The 16,512-nt window shown below is 39.8% G+C and overlaps 1 protein-coding gene across 1 annotated transcript in view; it reads left to right on the top strand.

Moving 5' to 3' along the window:
• sntb1 (syntrophin, basic 1) overlaps window positions 1-10,013 on the top strand; it is a 37,823-nt gene extending 27,810 nt beyond the window's left edge. Inside the window, 2 exon segments of the mRNA XM_029451575.1 lie at window positions 5,273-5,502; window positions 7,589-10,013. Coding sequence (XP_029307435.1) covers window positions 5,273-5,502; window positions 7,589-7,681 — 323 coding nt within the window. The 3' untranslated portion in view covers window positions 7,682-10,013.
• The last annotated feature ends 6,499 nt before the right edge of the window (window positions 10,014-16,512 follow it).

Below are 16,512 nucleotides of genomic sequence, written 5' to 3'. Positions count from 1 at the left end.
TTTATTTAGCTGCTAAATGCTGCACTATCATTTAGCGCTGGCATGCTACTCTGCATCGCTAATTTTAGCTGTCTGTCGTTTGGTTAATTTACATGTAGTCATTTGATCTTTTGTTAACAGAACAATACTAAGAGTCCACAGCCATGCTAGCAGCTCTGTGAGACTGTACTTAGACACAGCGATGTTTTGAGCTAAACAAGCTCACATGACAATGCTAGCATGCTAATGTTTAGAAGATATAGGCAAGGGGCAATCTCCGAGCCCTGAAAAGTAAAGCCAATGTGGAAGCAAGGTTACAGAAAGAAGTCAGGTTGTATAGAAGTCTATGAGAAAATGACCCGACTTCTCTCTTGATATATTACCACAGTAAAAATAATCTTTACGTTATGGTTATTAGTTATTAGTTTATGGTCTCTATCGCTAGTCTTCTTCAATACAGCATGATGTTAATTTTGTAAATCATGGTCTCATTTAGAGTCAAATAGATCATAAAGCAGGGTTTGCTTTAGGGCGTGGCTAACTTGTCCAGATGGCAACGGCCAAAATGCCAAACTCAAGACTAAAAACCGTAGTCCACAAGCCAATTGATGACTTCACGATTACTACGTCCATTTCTTATATACAATCTATCTGTATAGGCCTACTGTTTACTATGTTCATCATCTTAGTTAAGGGTGTTAGCATGCCATCATTTGCTAATTAGCACTAAACACAAAGTATAGCTGATAACCTCATGGTGGCGCAAGAAGTCAGGGGATGTACAAAATGTCATGGCATTCAACTCAAAGGTTTTTGAGATATTCAGTATGGACTAAAGTAGTGCAGCGACATCACCATCCATAGAGCCATGCCGCTACAATGCGTAAAAATATTAGTTTGCTTTCGTTTTGTAGTATAATACTGATTTAGGATACAGGTCAGTGACACCGGCCAAAAGAATGAGTAAGAATGAGAATGGTTGTGAATCTTTATTGCTAATCATTGAATTTCTGTCTAAAGTGGATCCCATAACTTTTCTGAAACAGATTGACGTTAGCACCGAGCCCTCGGTTTCTTGTTATGGAAGTAGAAAAGTAATTTACACTTTCCAGAGAAGGAGTGTGATAATGCATACAAAGTGCATTCACTCATTTTTCAGCAATTGCCACCTAGAGTCGTGGCGCTGACCTTGTCATCTTTTCATCTGTGTAACATTCTGATAAATCATTGTGATGGTTTCTTCACTGTCAAGGCTTGTGATAAAGATTTTCTCTGAAGATAGATTAACTCTCAATCACTCGACAGGCAGCAGGCCATTCTTAGAGGAACTTTACACGGGAAAGTAATTTTGTTAGGCTCCCAAGTAACATTTCACAGGCACTTGGCCTGCAGTCATTTCTGTTATTATATCCAAGGTGACTTTTCATAGGTGATATTTTGAGCAATTATCAGTATAAGGCACTGTCTATCATGTAAGTCCCAAGGTTCAAACCCTGCTTGTGTCTAGCGCATATCTGTTCTCCCTGTCTTCTCTTTCTTGCCTCACTTCACTGGAGTCTTAATCAACCTATCAAGAATCAATAATCTGACAGTCCTGTGGAGTATTTCATGTAGCAGAATATAAATACATCTAGCAGATGGAGTTTGTTGTGGTATTGCAGATTCTAATTGAGCACTTTGAAATTTGGGGGAGAATGCTTTAATTTGCTTTCTTGCAGAGAGTGAGATGAGAGATTTGATAGCAATCGTATGTCTGTATGATAAATATGAAGCTACCAGCTGTCAGTTAGCTTACCTGAGGTTTCCGTAAAGACTGGAAACAAAACATTACTTTACAACCAATTTAATATTTATCTGTTTAAAGTCAGTATTCCCACTTCTCCCTTCTTGTTAATGTTGTTGTCTAAGGAGACAGCTGTAAAATTGCCTTAGAGGTCGACTGGGTCTCCTTAATTGAACAGGTAAACATCTTAATGACTTGGAGCACATAAAGCAATTTTACCTCAGTGGTTGTGGAAAATTAACGTAGGAACCTGCTGTGACACTTGGAAGTTAAGTGCTGTGGGATGCAGTTCCAAAATCTGAAGTATTTTACCTGCTGTTAATGTCATTTACAAGTTTAAAAGTAAGGAAACCGAGTTTCTGTCTTGTAATAACCTTTTAGCATTTGCACTTGTCGTTATGGTAACAGTGTTGGTGTCTCCCTCCTCTCACTGCGTCTCTTTCATTCAGTTCCTCTCCCTGACTCTATGTTATCACTCTCTGCCCCTCCTGCTGTCTTCTCCACTCACCATCAGCAGAAAGAAGGGCTTTTGTTGCAACCTGAAAAGCCCCTCTGTGTGTGTGTGTGTGTATCTGTGCGTGTGTGTGTGTGTGTGTGTGTGTGTGTGCGTGTGTTCTGGTGGGAAACCCTGCTTGCAGATCAAGGCTCTCAGGTGGAAGAGTAGAGTTTCAGGTCTAATTTTCACAACAAAGACCCCGCACTCTTTGCCCCATTTACAACTGTTATGTCATTAGGGAGACATTTGTCCTGCCAGATTGTTTATAAATCATTAGAATAATACTACACATTATGAGACTAATTTTTCATCATGAATCGGATTGTCTTCATGGTTCTGGGGATATTACACTGTCTATTTGACTGCGTGTGTTCGCCTCATTTTTCTATTTAATGTGTCCTCCTTATCAACCTTATTACCTGAAGTTGTTATCAACACACCTTGGTTAAGTGTGTTTCACAGTTGATAAGAAGAGGAGAAATTACTTTGCTTACTTAATTACTTACTTAATTCAGATTAATAGTGAAACTATCAGGTTTTAATGGCTGCACTGTACAACTGCATAGATATGAGTCAAGCAGCTGATGACTTCACTGCTCTGCCTGAACTAGAGTGTTGTTCCACTCATCTTTTTTTAGACTGTCTCCCTAATTAGTGGACATAAAGAATAAATCTGTAATTGTATAATGTGACTCCATGCTGATGGTCTCAGTATTATTAAAGTAATAATCTCGAAGATTTTCATTTAAGAAAATGTCTGTTAAGTCACTATCTATGTGACTGAGGTAACACAATGGAGATTGAGCTTTTGAGCCTCTTTGCTAAACTACAGTAAGAAAATAATGAAATGTTTACAAAAAAAGGTTAAAATGTGCAGAACCCAATGAGATGTCAAAAAATCGAAACAATAACAGAAAATCAATTTAGCACACGTTTCTAGGACTTGATTGCATTGTTGTGCAGTACAACCAATCTGTCTGCTACTCTGGGTAAATTAAACTCAGAAGAATTATTTGCCTTTGACCATTTCTGGTGTGTACATATTTGCCAACCTTGGTCTCATAATCGCCTTTAGCTAAAGAGCCCAACGAGGAAGGGATTTAGGTGTGTATAGGGTGATTAGCGCGGTTTGACTGACAACACGGTTAAGTCGTCAGAGATTCTCCTGTTGACTCTAGGACAAAAGAGACTGACGCAGGCCACAGAGAGCGTATATGTATATAAACACACATGCATAGCTATTCTATAGCCTACAGAGAGAGAAGACGCACACACTCATGCATCTCCATGTCTCTTTCACATGCCTGCAAGATAGATAATACACTCTTATTCCTCACCAGCTTACAGGCATTACACACACACTCTCACTTTCATATGTACACACATGCAAACACACACTCCTCCCTGTACATGCAACACACACACACACACACACACACACACACACACACACACACACACACACACACACACACACACACACACACACACATCCTGCTCTGGCTGTGGAACAATGGAACGATAACAACTCTTCTCGCTCACCGTCTCTTTGTCACACAAACACGACACGATCGATCAGATGTCGTCAAGAGAGAGCAGCTTATTCTGTAAGGGGGAGTGTAGCAAGGGAACTCTGCTGTCAAGGCAGAAGAGAAGCGACAGGTTTGTCATTAAAGCAGAGGAAAGTGATGTGTAAATTGGGAGAGTAGAAAAAGATAGCACACTCGGCTTTCAGCTGGACACCTGCTGTGAGCAGAGAGAACGGGAAAGAAAAGTAATGAGAAATGATGCAGAACAGATAAATTACAGACTGTTAGTCTCCACGTGAAGAGAATAGTCTGTCACTGAAATGTGGTCAATTGTAATGTGTAAATTATACATGAGTTATACAGTCGGGCTTGGAAAACATGACAGAACTGTGCAATGTATTTCAGTAGAGCCTGAATCTATACTCTAAAGCTAATGCTGTATACGAGTTGTCACTAAGGTTTAGTCTTCCTTTATGGAGATAAATGGGAAGGACAAAGTATTAGAAATACCTTAAAATATTTAAAGCAGCATTCTACAGCAGCAAATTACTAAAAAGTTGAATCAACATAGTTGAACAAAAAACGATCATTATAACCTTCATGAAGAACAGATTTATTTATTGCTATATCATTAGTGTAATATTAGTTTTAGCTCAGTGTACCTAGTAAACTTGCAACTGAGAGAGTCAATGCCTTGTGAACAGTAAGAGCGGGGAAATATAGTCAAGAATGTAACGTAACAGCAAATGGTTCCTATTTTAAGTGTTTTCTATTATCTAATAAAGCACTAGTATAGTACATTATACTCTTAATAGGGCTGGACACAAATGTATTTAAGACTCTATACTTGTATCTGTTGACTTTTAGTGGAATATCATATGATGTTATTGTTTTACCAAATTCTGCTGTCAAAATGATCACTTTTTCACAAATTGTAATTAAAAACTATAAAAACCTGTAATTTATGTTTTTCTTTGACATGCGAGAAGCTGAATGTCACTTGAATCGGCTGAAGAAGACACTGTTTCGATGTCATCCATCTTTTTTATATTCATAACAAAGACAATTCGAGTACTTTTTACAAAGCTCCAACCTAGTAACATCAAGCATTAATCATACTGAATAACCTGCCCTGCCAATACAAGCCAACACTTCAGTACTTAAGTCTTTAGACAATAGAAAATGTATATTCCCCTAAAAGTAAGAAGGAAAGCAGGTTTTCCAAGGACGGAGATTAAAAACATTTGTGTCCACATTATGCATTTAAAGATGTACTGCTACTTACATAAAAGTCTGTGCTCTAGAGACTAACCTTTACCTCTCAGTGGTATACCATATAGCATGTACCAGGTGATTCAAATTCTGACTTTAAGTCTTATTTCTGTCATCTACACATTATTAATGCAGGGGGAATTAAAAACTGAAGCATTTGTTCATGATTTTGATCATCAGAAATCAAAAATATCCTATCTGTTTATCTTCCAGGTTGTCTATACCAGAGTCAGGAGTGCCAGCTGGTGATTCACTACGAGCAGGGTTTCTCCGTGTTGGCTGACCCCAAAGTGGGAGACGGGGAGAATGGGGAGGAGAGAGGAGCTCACACACCCACCAGGCCCCGGGTGCTCCTCTCATACCCCTACGAAAAACTAAAGATGTCCTCAGATGACGGAGTTCGCCTTCTCTTCCTTGACTTTGGCGGGAAAGAGGGGGAGATTGTGAGTGTTGACTTTATTTAAAGCATTATGTTTTAACCGACAAAATGTGCTCTGACAGGAACTAAGTTGTCCGCCGTGTTCATGGTCCACTGAAACTTTTGATCTCGGTATACATAGTCAAACAAGTACTTTCTAGAAGATCATCATAGAAGATCATCATAGTTGATTTGACTCAGTAGCAGCTTCAACAGACCAGAATGCAATGTTGCATTTTTGCAAATGTGGCACAAGATTGTTACTTTTTTTTCAATCCAGTTTGAACAAATCTGGACCAACATATATTTGTTTGAATTCATTTGAACCCACATGGCCTATTTCTAAACTACACTGTAAAATAGACGTGTTTAGATAATTCCCAACTCGGTACAATAAAAAAAACAAGTTGATACCCGCTCTCAGGGGAGTTCAGGAGGCCCTCTGGGAAATGAAGCCAAATATAAACTGAAGTGGAAGTGCATAAGACAGCCAGAGGGAAAGTGGTACTGCAGAAAGTAAATTACAGCACTTCATCACAAAATAAAGACCTTCACACACACCAGGTAAGAGCATTGGAGAGTGGACTTTTCTTTACAAATAGCCTGCCACTTACTGTAAGAGTTTTAATCTGTTTACCACTCAACAGCTCCCTGCATGGAAGTCCAGATGGCTTGTTATTCACGGCCCCCCTCAAAGCTATTGACGTGTATACCTAAAAAAAACCAACCAGCACTCTCACTACCCAATGTATTTATTACGTCTGTTGCCACTTGGATCGTATTTGACACTACTGATATGAACATTAATGTTTGCGTCAGGAGGATGATCTCTCTTCGCTCATGTACTACCCTCCCTTTGCACTTGTACAAAATGTTTATACCCAGAATCACAACATTGATGTTTCATCATTCACAAAACCATAGCGCTGTAAAATAAAGTGACAGTGAAAACTAAAATATTTACTCTCTAGGCTTATGGGATTTAGAAATTGAAAACTGAGACATTTTATATCGATGCCTCGAACGGTCCGCATACAGCTCTGTATAAAACTTCTGTCAGATACACTTGTGTTCCGGCTCAGATTATGCTGAAGGTAAATAAGCAAAGACTCTCGGAGCTTTGATTCATAACCCTCTGTTGGCTACCTTAGCGGAACAGATTTCGGTGTCTGTAGCCTTTCTGAATCAGTCATAGACGTGGCTATATAAAAGTCCCAAGGCACTTTGGGATGTGCTTGAGGGCTCATTAGCTCAACATTTGAAAGTGGAATCAGCTGGGCTTTTTTCTCAAAGTGTTGACTATACTTTCATTAGTTGGCAGGGACTATGTATACCTAATTTTGTCACAGCAATTGACTGTTCGTCTCCCCCTTACTGAAAATGTATTATAAAAGAGAAGCGCCGCTAGTAGCTCTTAGGCACAGAGGTGCTTTGTGCTAAATGCTAACTATATGCAAGTCAGCATGCTAACAAGCTCACAATGACAAAGCTAACAGACAGATGTTGACCATGGATATCTGTACCAAATTCCATAACAAACTATTTAATAGTGGAAATATTTCTGACAGGACCAATGTGTTGGACCGAATTAACTGACATTAAAGACTTTTTGGATACGCAAGATTTTTATGGACCAGTAATGATGTGTAGGTCTACTCATATTTTATTGCACTTGGTTTGCTGGAGATGAGGTAGCCTCTAAAACGTCCTCAGTGTTAATTATGACCAACTAAACAGTAGTCTAAGTGTGAGTTTATAGCCTATAGGCTTAAATAACAGGATATGAGTCATAGTACTGCTGTTGATTCAGGCTATGAACAGAGCTTTGTTCACAGTGATGTTTGTGTGTGCTGAGCTCCAGCTAGGTCCGTCTAATCCTTGCCTCATGAAGAACTGTTTCATGTGTAGCTAGTTTTGAATATACTTGTATGATTTGATGTGCTTTACAAACTCTTTTCTTTTCCTTCCTTCCCTCCCCTGCCTCTTCCCCTCTGTGTCATCCCTTCTGCTCTAATGAATTCTTACATTAATCATATTCTCTCCTCTTTACATCTCACATGCATTATTATGTCTTGTTTTTGTAATTCTGTTGTATTCCCTTCCTCCTCCAGCAACTGGACCTCCACTCATGTCCGAAACCGATCGTCTTCATCCTCCACTCCTTCCTCTCTGCTAAGATTTCCCGCCTGGGTCTGGTGGCCTGACCGCTGAAGGGATATTTCATCTCCTTTGAAAACAGAAATCTACCTTGTTTCTCCACCTCTCTGCAGCCCGCATGCAGTAATACACAACGTCAATCTCCTTCAGTCGGGGACCCAAGCTGAGTGAATGTAGCCTCTATCTGGAAATTGACCTTTTTTTTTGGGTCCATGTCAATGAAACACTGGAGAAACCAAACCAGGTTGGTTTTGCTTTGAGTGAAATGGACAGATTTTTTTTAGGATTAACCCTCCTTTTAAGGGCCGCATGGACTGAAGTGTTGACTGAAGAACCACAGAAGAAGACATGGACTGGACTAGAAGCAGAAGGATGATGTATACAGACATCGGGCATTATCGTCACGTCCAGGATTAGAAGGACTGGACACATGCAGCACGGTTGAGATTATTTCACTTTTAATTCAATCAAAATGTAATAGCAAACTGCCTTCCATTTACCAATTATATAATTTATTCACCATTAGCTCTGAAAGCACATTCTGAATTTCACTGTCCTTTTTCTTCACCAAACACTTGACACACTGTGGAAAAACTTTATGCATTTGTCTTTGTTAGTGTCCCCTGAAATGTCTTGTTAACCATGTCAGCATTCATCATTGAAACTGGCAGAAGGTTTCCCACAATGTAACTAAAATTCAAAATGTTAAAGTATTCTTTTACCAGGTTGCCGGTGGTTGAAGTATTTGTGTTTCACTGATTTGACAGTGAGCTGAGGTCAGTTCTAATGTCTTCAAATATATATTTTTAAAAAGTATTGGCTTCAATTCAGATGAATTATAAAATACATAAGCCTCCAGATTTTCACATTTAAATTCCATGTATTGTTTATCACTCATAAAGAGGGCAATAGCTTGCTAAGGCAATTTGGTTATCCAGGTGGCATTTAATGTTGTGTTTCTGACATAATCAAATAATGACTGAATACTTTGGTAAACACAATTTGACCCGATAATTGAAAGCAATAGTTTGATCTTTTAGGGAAATAAACTTTTTCACATTCTTGCTGAGAGTTAGATGAGCTACAGCAAGAAGCCGGTTATCTTAGCTTTCCCAAAGGCACACCTCTCCTCCCCCGCTCAACGAGGGGTTATGCAGCCCCCCAGACTTGCTCTCGCTTTGGAACGAGCTTTGACTGCTTGCTGTTTCACCTCGTTATAGTTGCATTTTTTTAAGCGTTGTGTCCAACATTTACGTAGCTTCCTTTTGGATGCATGTTTATGATCTGGCACCTGGTCGCTACCCTTTTACAGAGGTTGACGCCCAGAAACGTCCTACGTAAAACAAGCAAAATAAGAAAATACAGGCAGAGGGCAGGTTTACTGCAGATACAGACACAGCAACACACTTCTAGTGGAGTCCAAGCTAACCAGCTACTGGCTATAGTCTTATATTTAATGGACAAATATGAAAGTGGTATCAATATTCTCATCTAACTCTCAGCAATTAGCGAATAAATATATTTCCAAAATGTTGAACTATTCCCCAAAGGGTCTGCCCTCTAATCAGACATGTTGATGATGTTCACTCCTTCCTCCTTCATTTCAGGGTGGATAGTGATGTGTAGATTTGATACTCTGCAGGACTGATCTTGTTTGCCGGTTAACTGACAAACATCTTCCTTGAGTACTTCTAATATTCATATTTTGAAAACCGAAACTCAATCATACGGTGTCACAATGACCCCGTAAAGTATTATGTGTCTTTCATTATAGCAAGGTAGCCATGATAGGAGTCTTCAGTCCTGCAGCAGCTGGTGCAGGTTTCTTGTTTTTTTTTTGGGATGTTATGCAACAGATGAAATCTGTATACTGCGCTGTCTCTGACAAGGCTGGCTGCCGGGACTTACCTCATGCCTTCAGATGACTGAGAATAAGACATTTGAATTGTGAAAGAAAATCGTTATAGAGATCATAGGATGGAGCTGCAATGTGACTTCTATTATGGCTACTTTAATGTAATTCTGTAATTTTCTGTTTGCTTCATATCGATATTCATATTTCCAATAATCATTTACACACACACACACACACGCACTGTGAACAATGATTTACATATTGTAATCCAATCGCTCTCTAGAAGAAATACCATCTGTTTTCTTGATACTAAAAGATAGTGGAGGCATTGTAACACTATTGTTCAGCCAAGAAGCCAGCACTTACTGATAACCCCAAGTGGGGAGACGCTCTTTGAGTAAAGGCTGCTTTGATATGTAGAATACTCTGATGCCTTCGGCAGCTAATGTACTGTCACTCAGAATGATAAAGCCTAGTTTTTGACTCTAAATGGTGCACATAAATCATGTATTTAACAAAAGCAACATGACGAGTTTGTTTTTATTGTCTTCACTTGTTTGTTCGGTTCTCATCAACAGCAAATACAAAATCAAGAGAAAAAGCCTGGTATACGTGGGCTTTGGAGAGTTTCAATTTCACTTAAATCATATTAAAATGTAAATTGCATCTACAATTTGTTTGTTAATGATACTGGTTCTTAGTAGTAGGATATTAGACAGTTGCTTTCTTCCACTTTCAGAATTGACACGAACCCTGCTGTAAACACACACGTTCTCTGCAATGCAATATTTTATCTCGGGGGCGGTTAAGATGAAAGGTGATGCGCTAGTTTACTGCTTATTAGTGGCAGTCTAACTTGATTTGGGATTCACATGTCTTTAGCCAAAGAGCATTAGAGTAATTGAATTTTAGACAGCGTTTAACGCAATCATAACTCTTCGACATTGTTTACTTGGCTCCTAGGTAATGAGCTGGCATCCTTTCTCTCCCTCTCTCACACACACTCACACACACACACACACACACACACGGATGGACACATTCATGTAATTGAGGGTAAGCAGTTTAGACCTCAAACAGTCATAACTCTTGAAATTGTTTACTATAGTTTACTAGCATTTTTCCCCTCCTCTTTGTGATCATCACCATCTCCCTTCTGTTCAGATCTCTGTTGAATCTGTCTCAGTGGGACGCTAAATGTCTGACATAGCAGTTGTTGTATCTTGTGAAAGTAAACCACAAAGAACTCTCCAGGTCACCGTTCACCACTGAGGCAGACAGAAAGCTGCGTTTGTGCCAATCTTAAGACCTAAAATCTCACACAAAATGACCAACACCGTTGCTGATGAAATGTTAACACTCACGCTCATATATAGCCATCTTTCTCATTGAAAGAGGGATAAAGGGCCGTATCGACTTAGACTGTCAGCTTTTCATTTTGAGGGGCTGGACAAGAGCCAGATAAACTAGCAATCAGCCATAAACTGTGTGCGTGTGTGCGAATAAATGTCCAGAGTTGTGTTCATGTGCACACAGTGGATACTTCTTACCGTGACATGCAAATACGTTACGCTAAGTGTTTTGTTTGTTTGTGTTCGTGTGTGTGAAAAGGGACTCTGACTGAAGAGCTTTTTTCTTGGCTCAGTCTTTTGTTGCATTCCTCAGCTGTTGCAGGTCCTCACAGGTTCTGGACTGCTCTCAGAGAGCGAGAGAGCGTGTGTTTACATCAGAAATGTGTAGGTAATGGGGGAAGGGAGTGAACAAGGTGGGCAAATGGAACAGAACATGAATTTAACATTCAACGATCATTTCTTAGCAACCATTGAGTGTAACTTCACCCGTTACAAGAAGGCGTGTGTTTTCTGAAGGTGAAACTTTTTTTTTTTACATTTTTACTAAACATTCTCAGCTACAAGAGGAAACCTTTATAGTTTATATGATGCTGTGTTCCAGATAGCGGAACACTTGGCCACGGTGCTGTGCTTCAGTTTGTGGGTGGCTCCTTGTCACATTGTTCTCAAGATTTAAAGTGTCTGTGTCTAGAGTGCAGGTGGTCCTCACACTCACCATCAAGCATCAAACACAAATCATCAAACTGTTCAGACTCAGCTGAAATATCGTCATCCTCCTGACCAATGTCATAAAGGCTTACTCAAAGTTTTCAGTCAAGGTAGACCAAACCTTTCTATCAATGCAATTGCAATTTCATTATGCAGTTTATAGCTGGAATATCACTCAGCCTGAGGTGTCTTTTTATCGTGGCTCAGGGCTGCAGACATCCACAGTATTGACACAGGTCAATGTCCTGAACCAGCTTTCAAGTCGTGTCTAAAAAGCTGTCGCACTCTGGGTTCTGAAAAAAACATTATTCCCTTGCTCAAGCTTTTTTCCAACCTGCTCGAGTTATGCAATTGGACTTTGTCAGGACATAACAATGTGCATAAAGCAAAAAGTGTGTAGTTGTGCTACACAATTAGCTAGTTAAACCACCTGTAGCTAGCCCTTAATTGTAGCCAGGCTACACAGTATTTTGGCTTTTTATTTTTTTTGAAAAGTAGCAATAAGATATGAGATACTGTATTAATTGACATATTGTCATCGTATAAATGATATGACACACCAAGCAGACATGGAGCAATATTAGCATTCATTTGGAGTTGTGTTTTTGACCACCAAACAAATTTAAATCTAATATTCACTCTTTGTTTTTGTTCCGTTTTGTCTCAACTTCTGGGGGGAAATATCTTTTTCTTTAGCTGTTAATGCTCCACTATGTTCAGTAACAGTTTTCTGTGTGCCGCTGCTGGGCAGATATCATAGCCTACAGTCAGCTCACTCTTTTTTGCTGAAGATCTGACTTCAAACAAAACTTTTTACATTCAAATGAATCATTTAATGCACTGTTGATATAAGTATTGATGAATGTGCCTGTAAAACAACATACAAAGCCATAGCCTATTACTAATTCAGGTTGATGATCATTTCCATTTCAGTAATGCTAAAAAATCTCCACACAAAATGTTCTCATTCAACTTTTCATTTCTCTTACTTAATGCTCATCATAACAACATATTTAACATACGAGGACTACTGACTGGGGTCCCTGGCAACCCCAAGAATAAACTCCTGTAACAAACAGATTATATCTCCTCACTGATTATATCTCCGCCTGGGAACGCCTCGGGATTCCCCAGTCGGAGGCGGATGTGGCCCGGAGAAGGGAAGTTTGGGGTTCCTTACTGGAGCTGCTGCCCCCGCGACCCGACCCCGGATAAGCGATGGATGGACCAAACAACCATTATAGAATTTGTTTAGTTATTTCTTCTCAAAACATTATTAGTTTTGTAATTAATGTAATTTGAAGAAGAAAAAAACTAAACAGATTAGGTTATTATTTTGGGAAGGGGACAGTTAATTTGCATATTGTCTCATATGGAAATAGACAGAGCACATGTGGAAATCTGTCTCCTTTAAAATGATCCATTTCAATTGGGTGCTTCTGACTGGGGTCCCCCAGGACACCAAAACATTGGTATTTAAAATGATTATGTAAAAAGCACAAATTGAAACAGAGTGGTGATGCCTGGTGGCCTAGTGGTACGCCTTCCAAACAAAACACTAGAAGGTCGGGAGTTCAATACCAGGCTGCCACCATTGTGCCCCTGAGCAAGGTACTTAACCCTGAGTTGCTCCAGGGAGACGGTCCCTGTGCTTAGTTCAATGTAAGTTGCTCTGGATAAGAGTGTCTGCTAAATGACCTGTAATGTAAAAACAATTATATAAAGTCATTAGGAACAAATTGATTGACAAAGTAAAGAAAAATGGGGTAATGAATTGGTTACACAAAAAAACACTGCAGGTGAAAGAAACCGGGCATCTATTCACTTGGTCCCTGTTATCTGTTCATGTTAAAGAAAAGGATGAGTAACCTCCTCAGCAACAGACTGTACACAAACACAGCAGAACACTTCGTCTTACATTAGAGGATAGGGGAAACATGTTTGAGAGGCGATGTCGCTGCCATGACCCTCCCACTTAACAAGCGCTGTACATCAAGCTCTGTTACTCTCAAAAACAACTGCCCACACGTAACCTGTATGTGTCCTCAAATCATGAAACTATGTACTCCCACTGACTGTACACAACTTATGTGAGGGACCGATCACTACCCCTCCCCTCTTTTTCTCCTCTCTCACACAAATGGAAATACAAAGTACCAGTCTCTGGGAACCTGATGATAAAAGAGATGTGGAGGCGGGGAGGGTGTGTGTGTGTGTGTGTGTGTGTGTGTGTGTGTGTGTGTGTGTGTGTGTGTGTGTGTGTGTGTGTGTGTGTGTGTGTGTGTGTGTGTGTGTGTGTGTGTTTGTGTGTGAGAGAGAGAAGGGAATGTTTCGGGATGCCACTGCCAAGTCCCAGTACCCCTGAATGCACCCATCTATCACACACATCTTTGTGTCCTGTGAACCTGTGCACAGAAGCACACAGAGAAATGTGTGCGTGTGTGTGTGTTTTGCTTTCTTGCACATGTGAATGGATCCCATGGTATAGCAAGCTGTCATGAAAATAGTACCAATGGGAGTAAGCGGTGACTTGTTAGTTCAAACACCACGGGAACATCCTGTCATCACAATATGATTTGATTTGATCTGTAGAGTAGGATTTCAAATGCTTGTGCAGAGGAGACCATCCTTCGGACCATGACCATGCGCAAGGTTCATGTAAAATCCAGGGTATTCTCATACGTTAAAAACTCTAAGGAGACGTATTCCTCTATATTTTGCTCTTTCATGATCAGTATTATTGTCAAAATTTGTATGCAAACGATAAGTGGGAGGGAGGCAGACATCAGAAGACAAAAAAACAGAGAACACGCACACATACAGGAGAATCAGGCGATCATGACGCTGGGACAATGACAGGATGCACTGCAGTAATATGCTTCAAAAGAAGCTTTGGGTGTCACGACTGGGCCCCCGCCTCTCCTTATGTTTTTCTGTGTTCCCCATTTCTCTTGTGTTGAATGTCGCCAGTGTGTCTCTCTGTGTTCGAATGAATACCCGTTTGACTCCTGTACTTCAGGATCACAGCCAGCCTGTCTGCTAACATGCCAGCTTACTCACTCTCCCCCTCAACCACGCCACCTCCATTTCTCCTTTCGTCCCTAGCCATCTCCAGCCATCTAAACTCCTCTTAAGTACATTAAAATAAATCTGTTAAACGTCATCTGCCTCCAAGCCTGAGTTTTTCACTTCACAAGAGAACTAACTAGCTCCTGGAAAGTGAATAGTGTACGTACAGTCATCAAGAACCAAAAAACATGATATACTTTTGATGCTTCAAGTACATTTTGTTAATACTTGATTTGTGTGGTTTTGAATGCAGGACGTTCACTTATAATCAAGTATTTTTACTTTTATTTAAGTAAAGGATTTGACAATGTCTTCCACCACTATACTATCATCATGTGTAGCTACACAGCCTTGTGAACTCTCTGGGTTTCCTTTACGAATGAATGAATGCTCTCGAGGAAAGATTGTCCAAAAGTGTGTCATTATCATCATTTTGAATGAATGATCTCTGACCCCACCTTTGAGCAGGGTCCATTGGAACAGCTATAACTATTTTTTATAGCCCTAACACGTTCTTGTACGATATAGTTTGTGCTCAGCATACTGACACCTTGAGAGGAACAAATATTTCTTACTTAGTAGAAAGGTAAGAAATCTCCATATCATCCACGTTGCAGTAACAGCAAACACTTTCAGCATGGACGCCTGGAGATACATGGCAAAATGGACATGCTTAGTTGTGGAATGAGAGAAATGAGGCAAACAAGATCCCTTGTAAGATACACGGTTAAAAAAAAAAAGAAAGAAAATTAGGCTACATTTCGTCTTAAAGCTAGCTTAAAGGAACGGTCTGACATTTTGGTAAATGTGCTTATCAGATAAGAAAATTGATACTTCTCATATTTGTCAGTCATATATGAAGCTAGAAACAGATAGCTCAGCTCACTATAAAGTTGTAAACAGGAATAAGCTGTCTGGAGGTGACACTTTTTGTAAATTAATCAGATATACCATGTTAATAAGTGAGCTTTTGAGGTGTTGGCGAGCAGATGTTATAGCCTTTGGACAGAGCCAGGTTAAGCATTAGCAGTTTCCCTCAGCTTCTATCTTTAGGCTAAGCTAACCGTCTCCCGGCTGTAGCTTCATAAGCAAATATTTACCTATTCCTTTAAGTTCAATTCAAAAGCAAAATTAAAGCTTAGCTATAAAAAAACAAGAAAAGTAAGAGGGGCAAGTAAAGTATAAATACCTTCCAGCTGTGTGTCAGAAGTTGGTGACATGATGTCTGGTCACGTTCAAGCCTGTCCTGTATCATCACAGATGGTGTCTGGCGGTGAAGGCTAGATACCAATCATGATTGTAATTTCATTTTAATGGCTCCACATTTTCATGAACTCTTAGAAAACGTTTTTGATGCGTTTACCTATTCTTTTCACCAAAATGAGCACTGTCACACCACCCATATAAAACCAGCCATCTAATGTTACCCATAGGCCTACTGACACAAAATTAAACAAACACACATGCTGTCGGAGTGGCTTCCTGTAGTATGTTCAGCACTAATCAAATGTAATCAAATGTAAAAAACGCAGCAGTCTGTGACCAGCCTGTTTCTCTGGGGACTTTAACTTCCAGCTCATTACTGTTCCAGTACCAGTAGAGTATCAATCATCACTATATAGGTGTTTCTCATACATGAGGTCAAACATTAAAATGGCTGCCTGAATGAAGTCTCAGTCTAAGCAAGTATTTCTACTTGATGTAATTGAAGTTAATACTCCATCAACCCACACACAAACATACAATATGCTGCAGGGAGGTTGCTAGCATAGGCCATTTTTCACAGCAGACAGTTTGACTTGTCACAGTAGGAAAAGCACACGTGTTACTAATAACACTAACGACGGCTCAGTTCTATTTAGGTGCTCCAGTAAGCCATGGCATCGAAACCATA

Source organism: Cottoperca gobio, chromosome 16 (genome assembly GCF_900634415.1).
Source record: "Cottoperca gobio chromosome 16, fCotGob3.1, whole genome shotgun sequence".
Lineage (NCBI taxonomy): Eukaryota > Metazoa > Chordata > Actinopteri > Perciformes > Bovichtidae > Cottoperca > Cottoperca gobio.
Note: the sequence above shows the minus strand (reverse complement) of the source record. Positions and strands in the feature narration are given on the sequence as shown.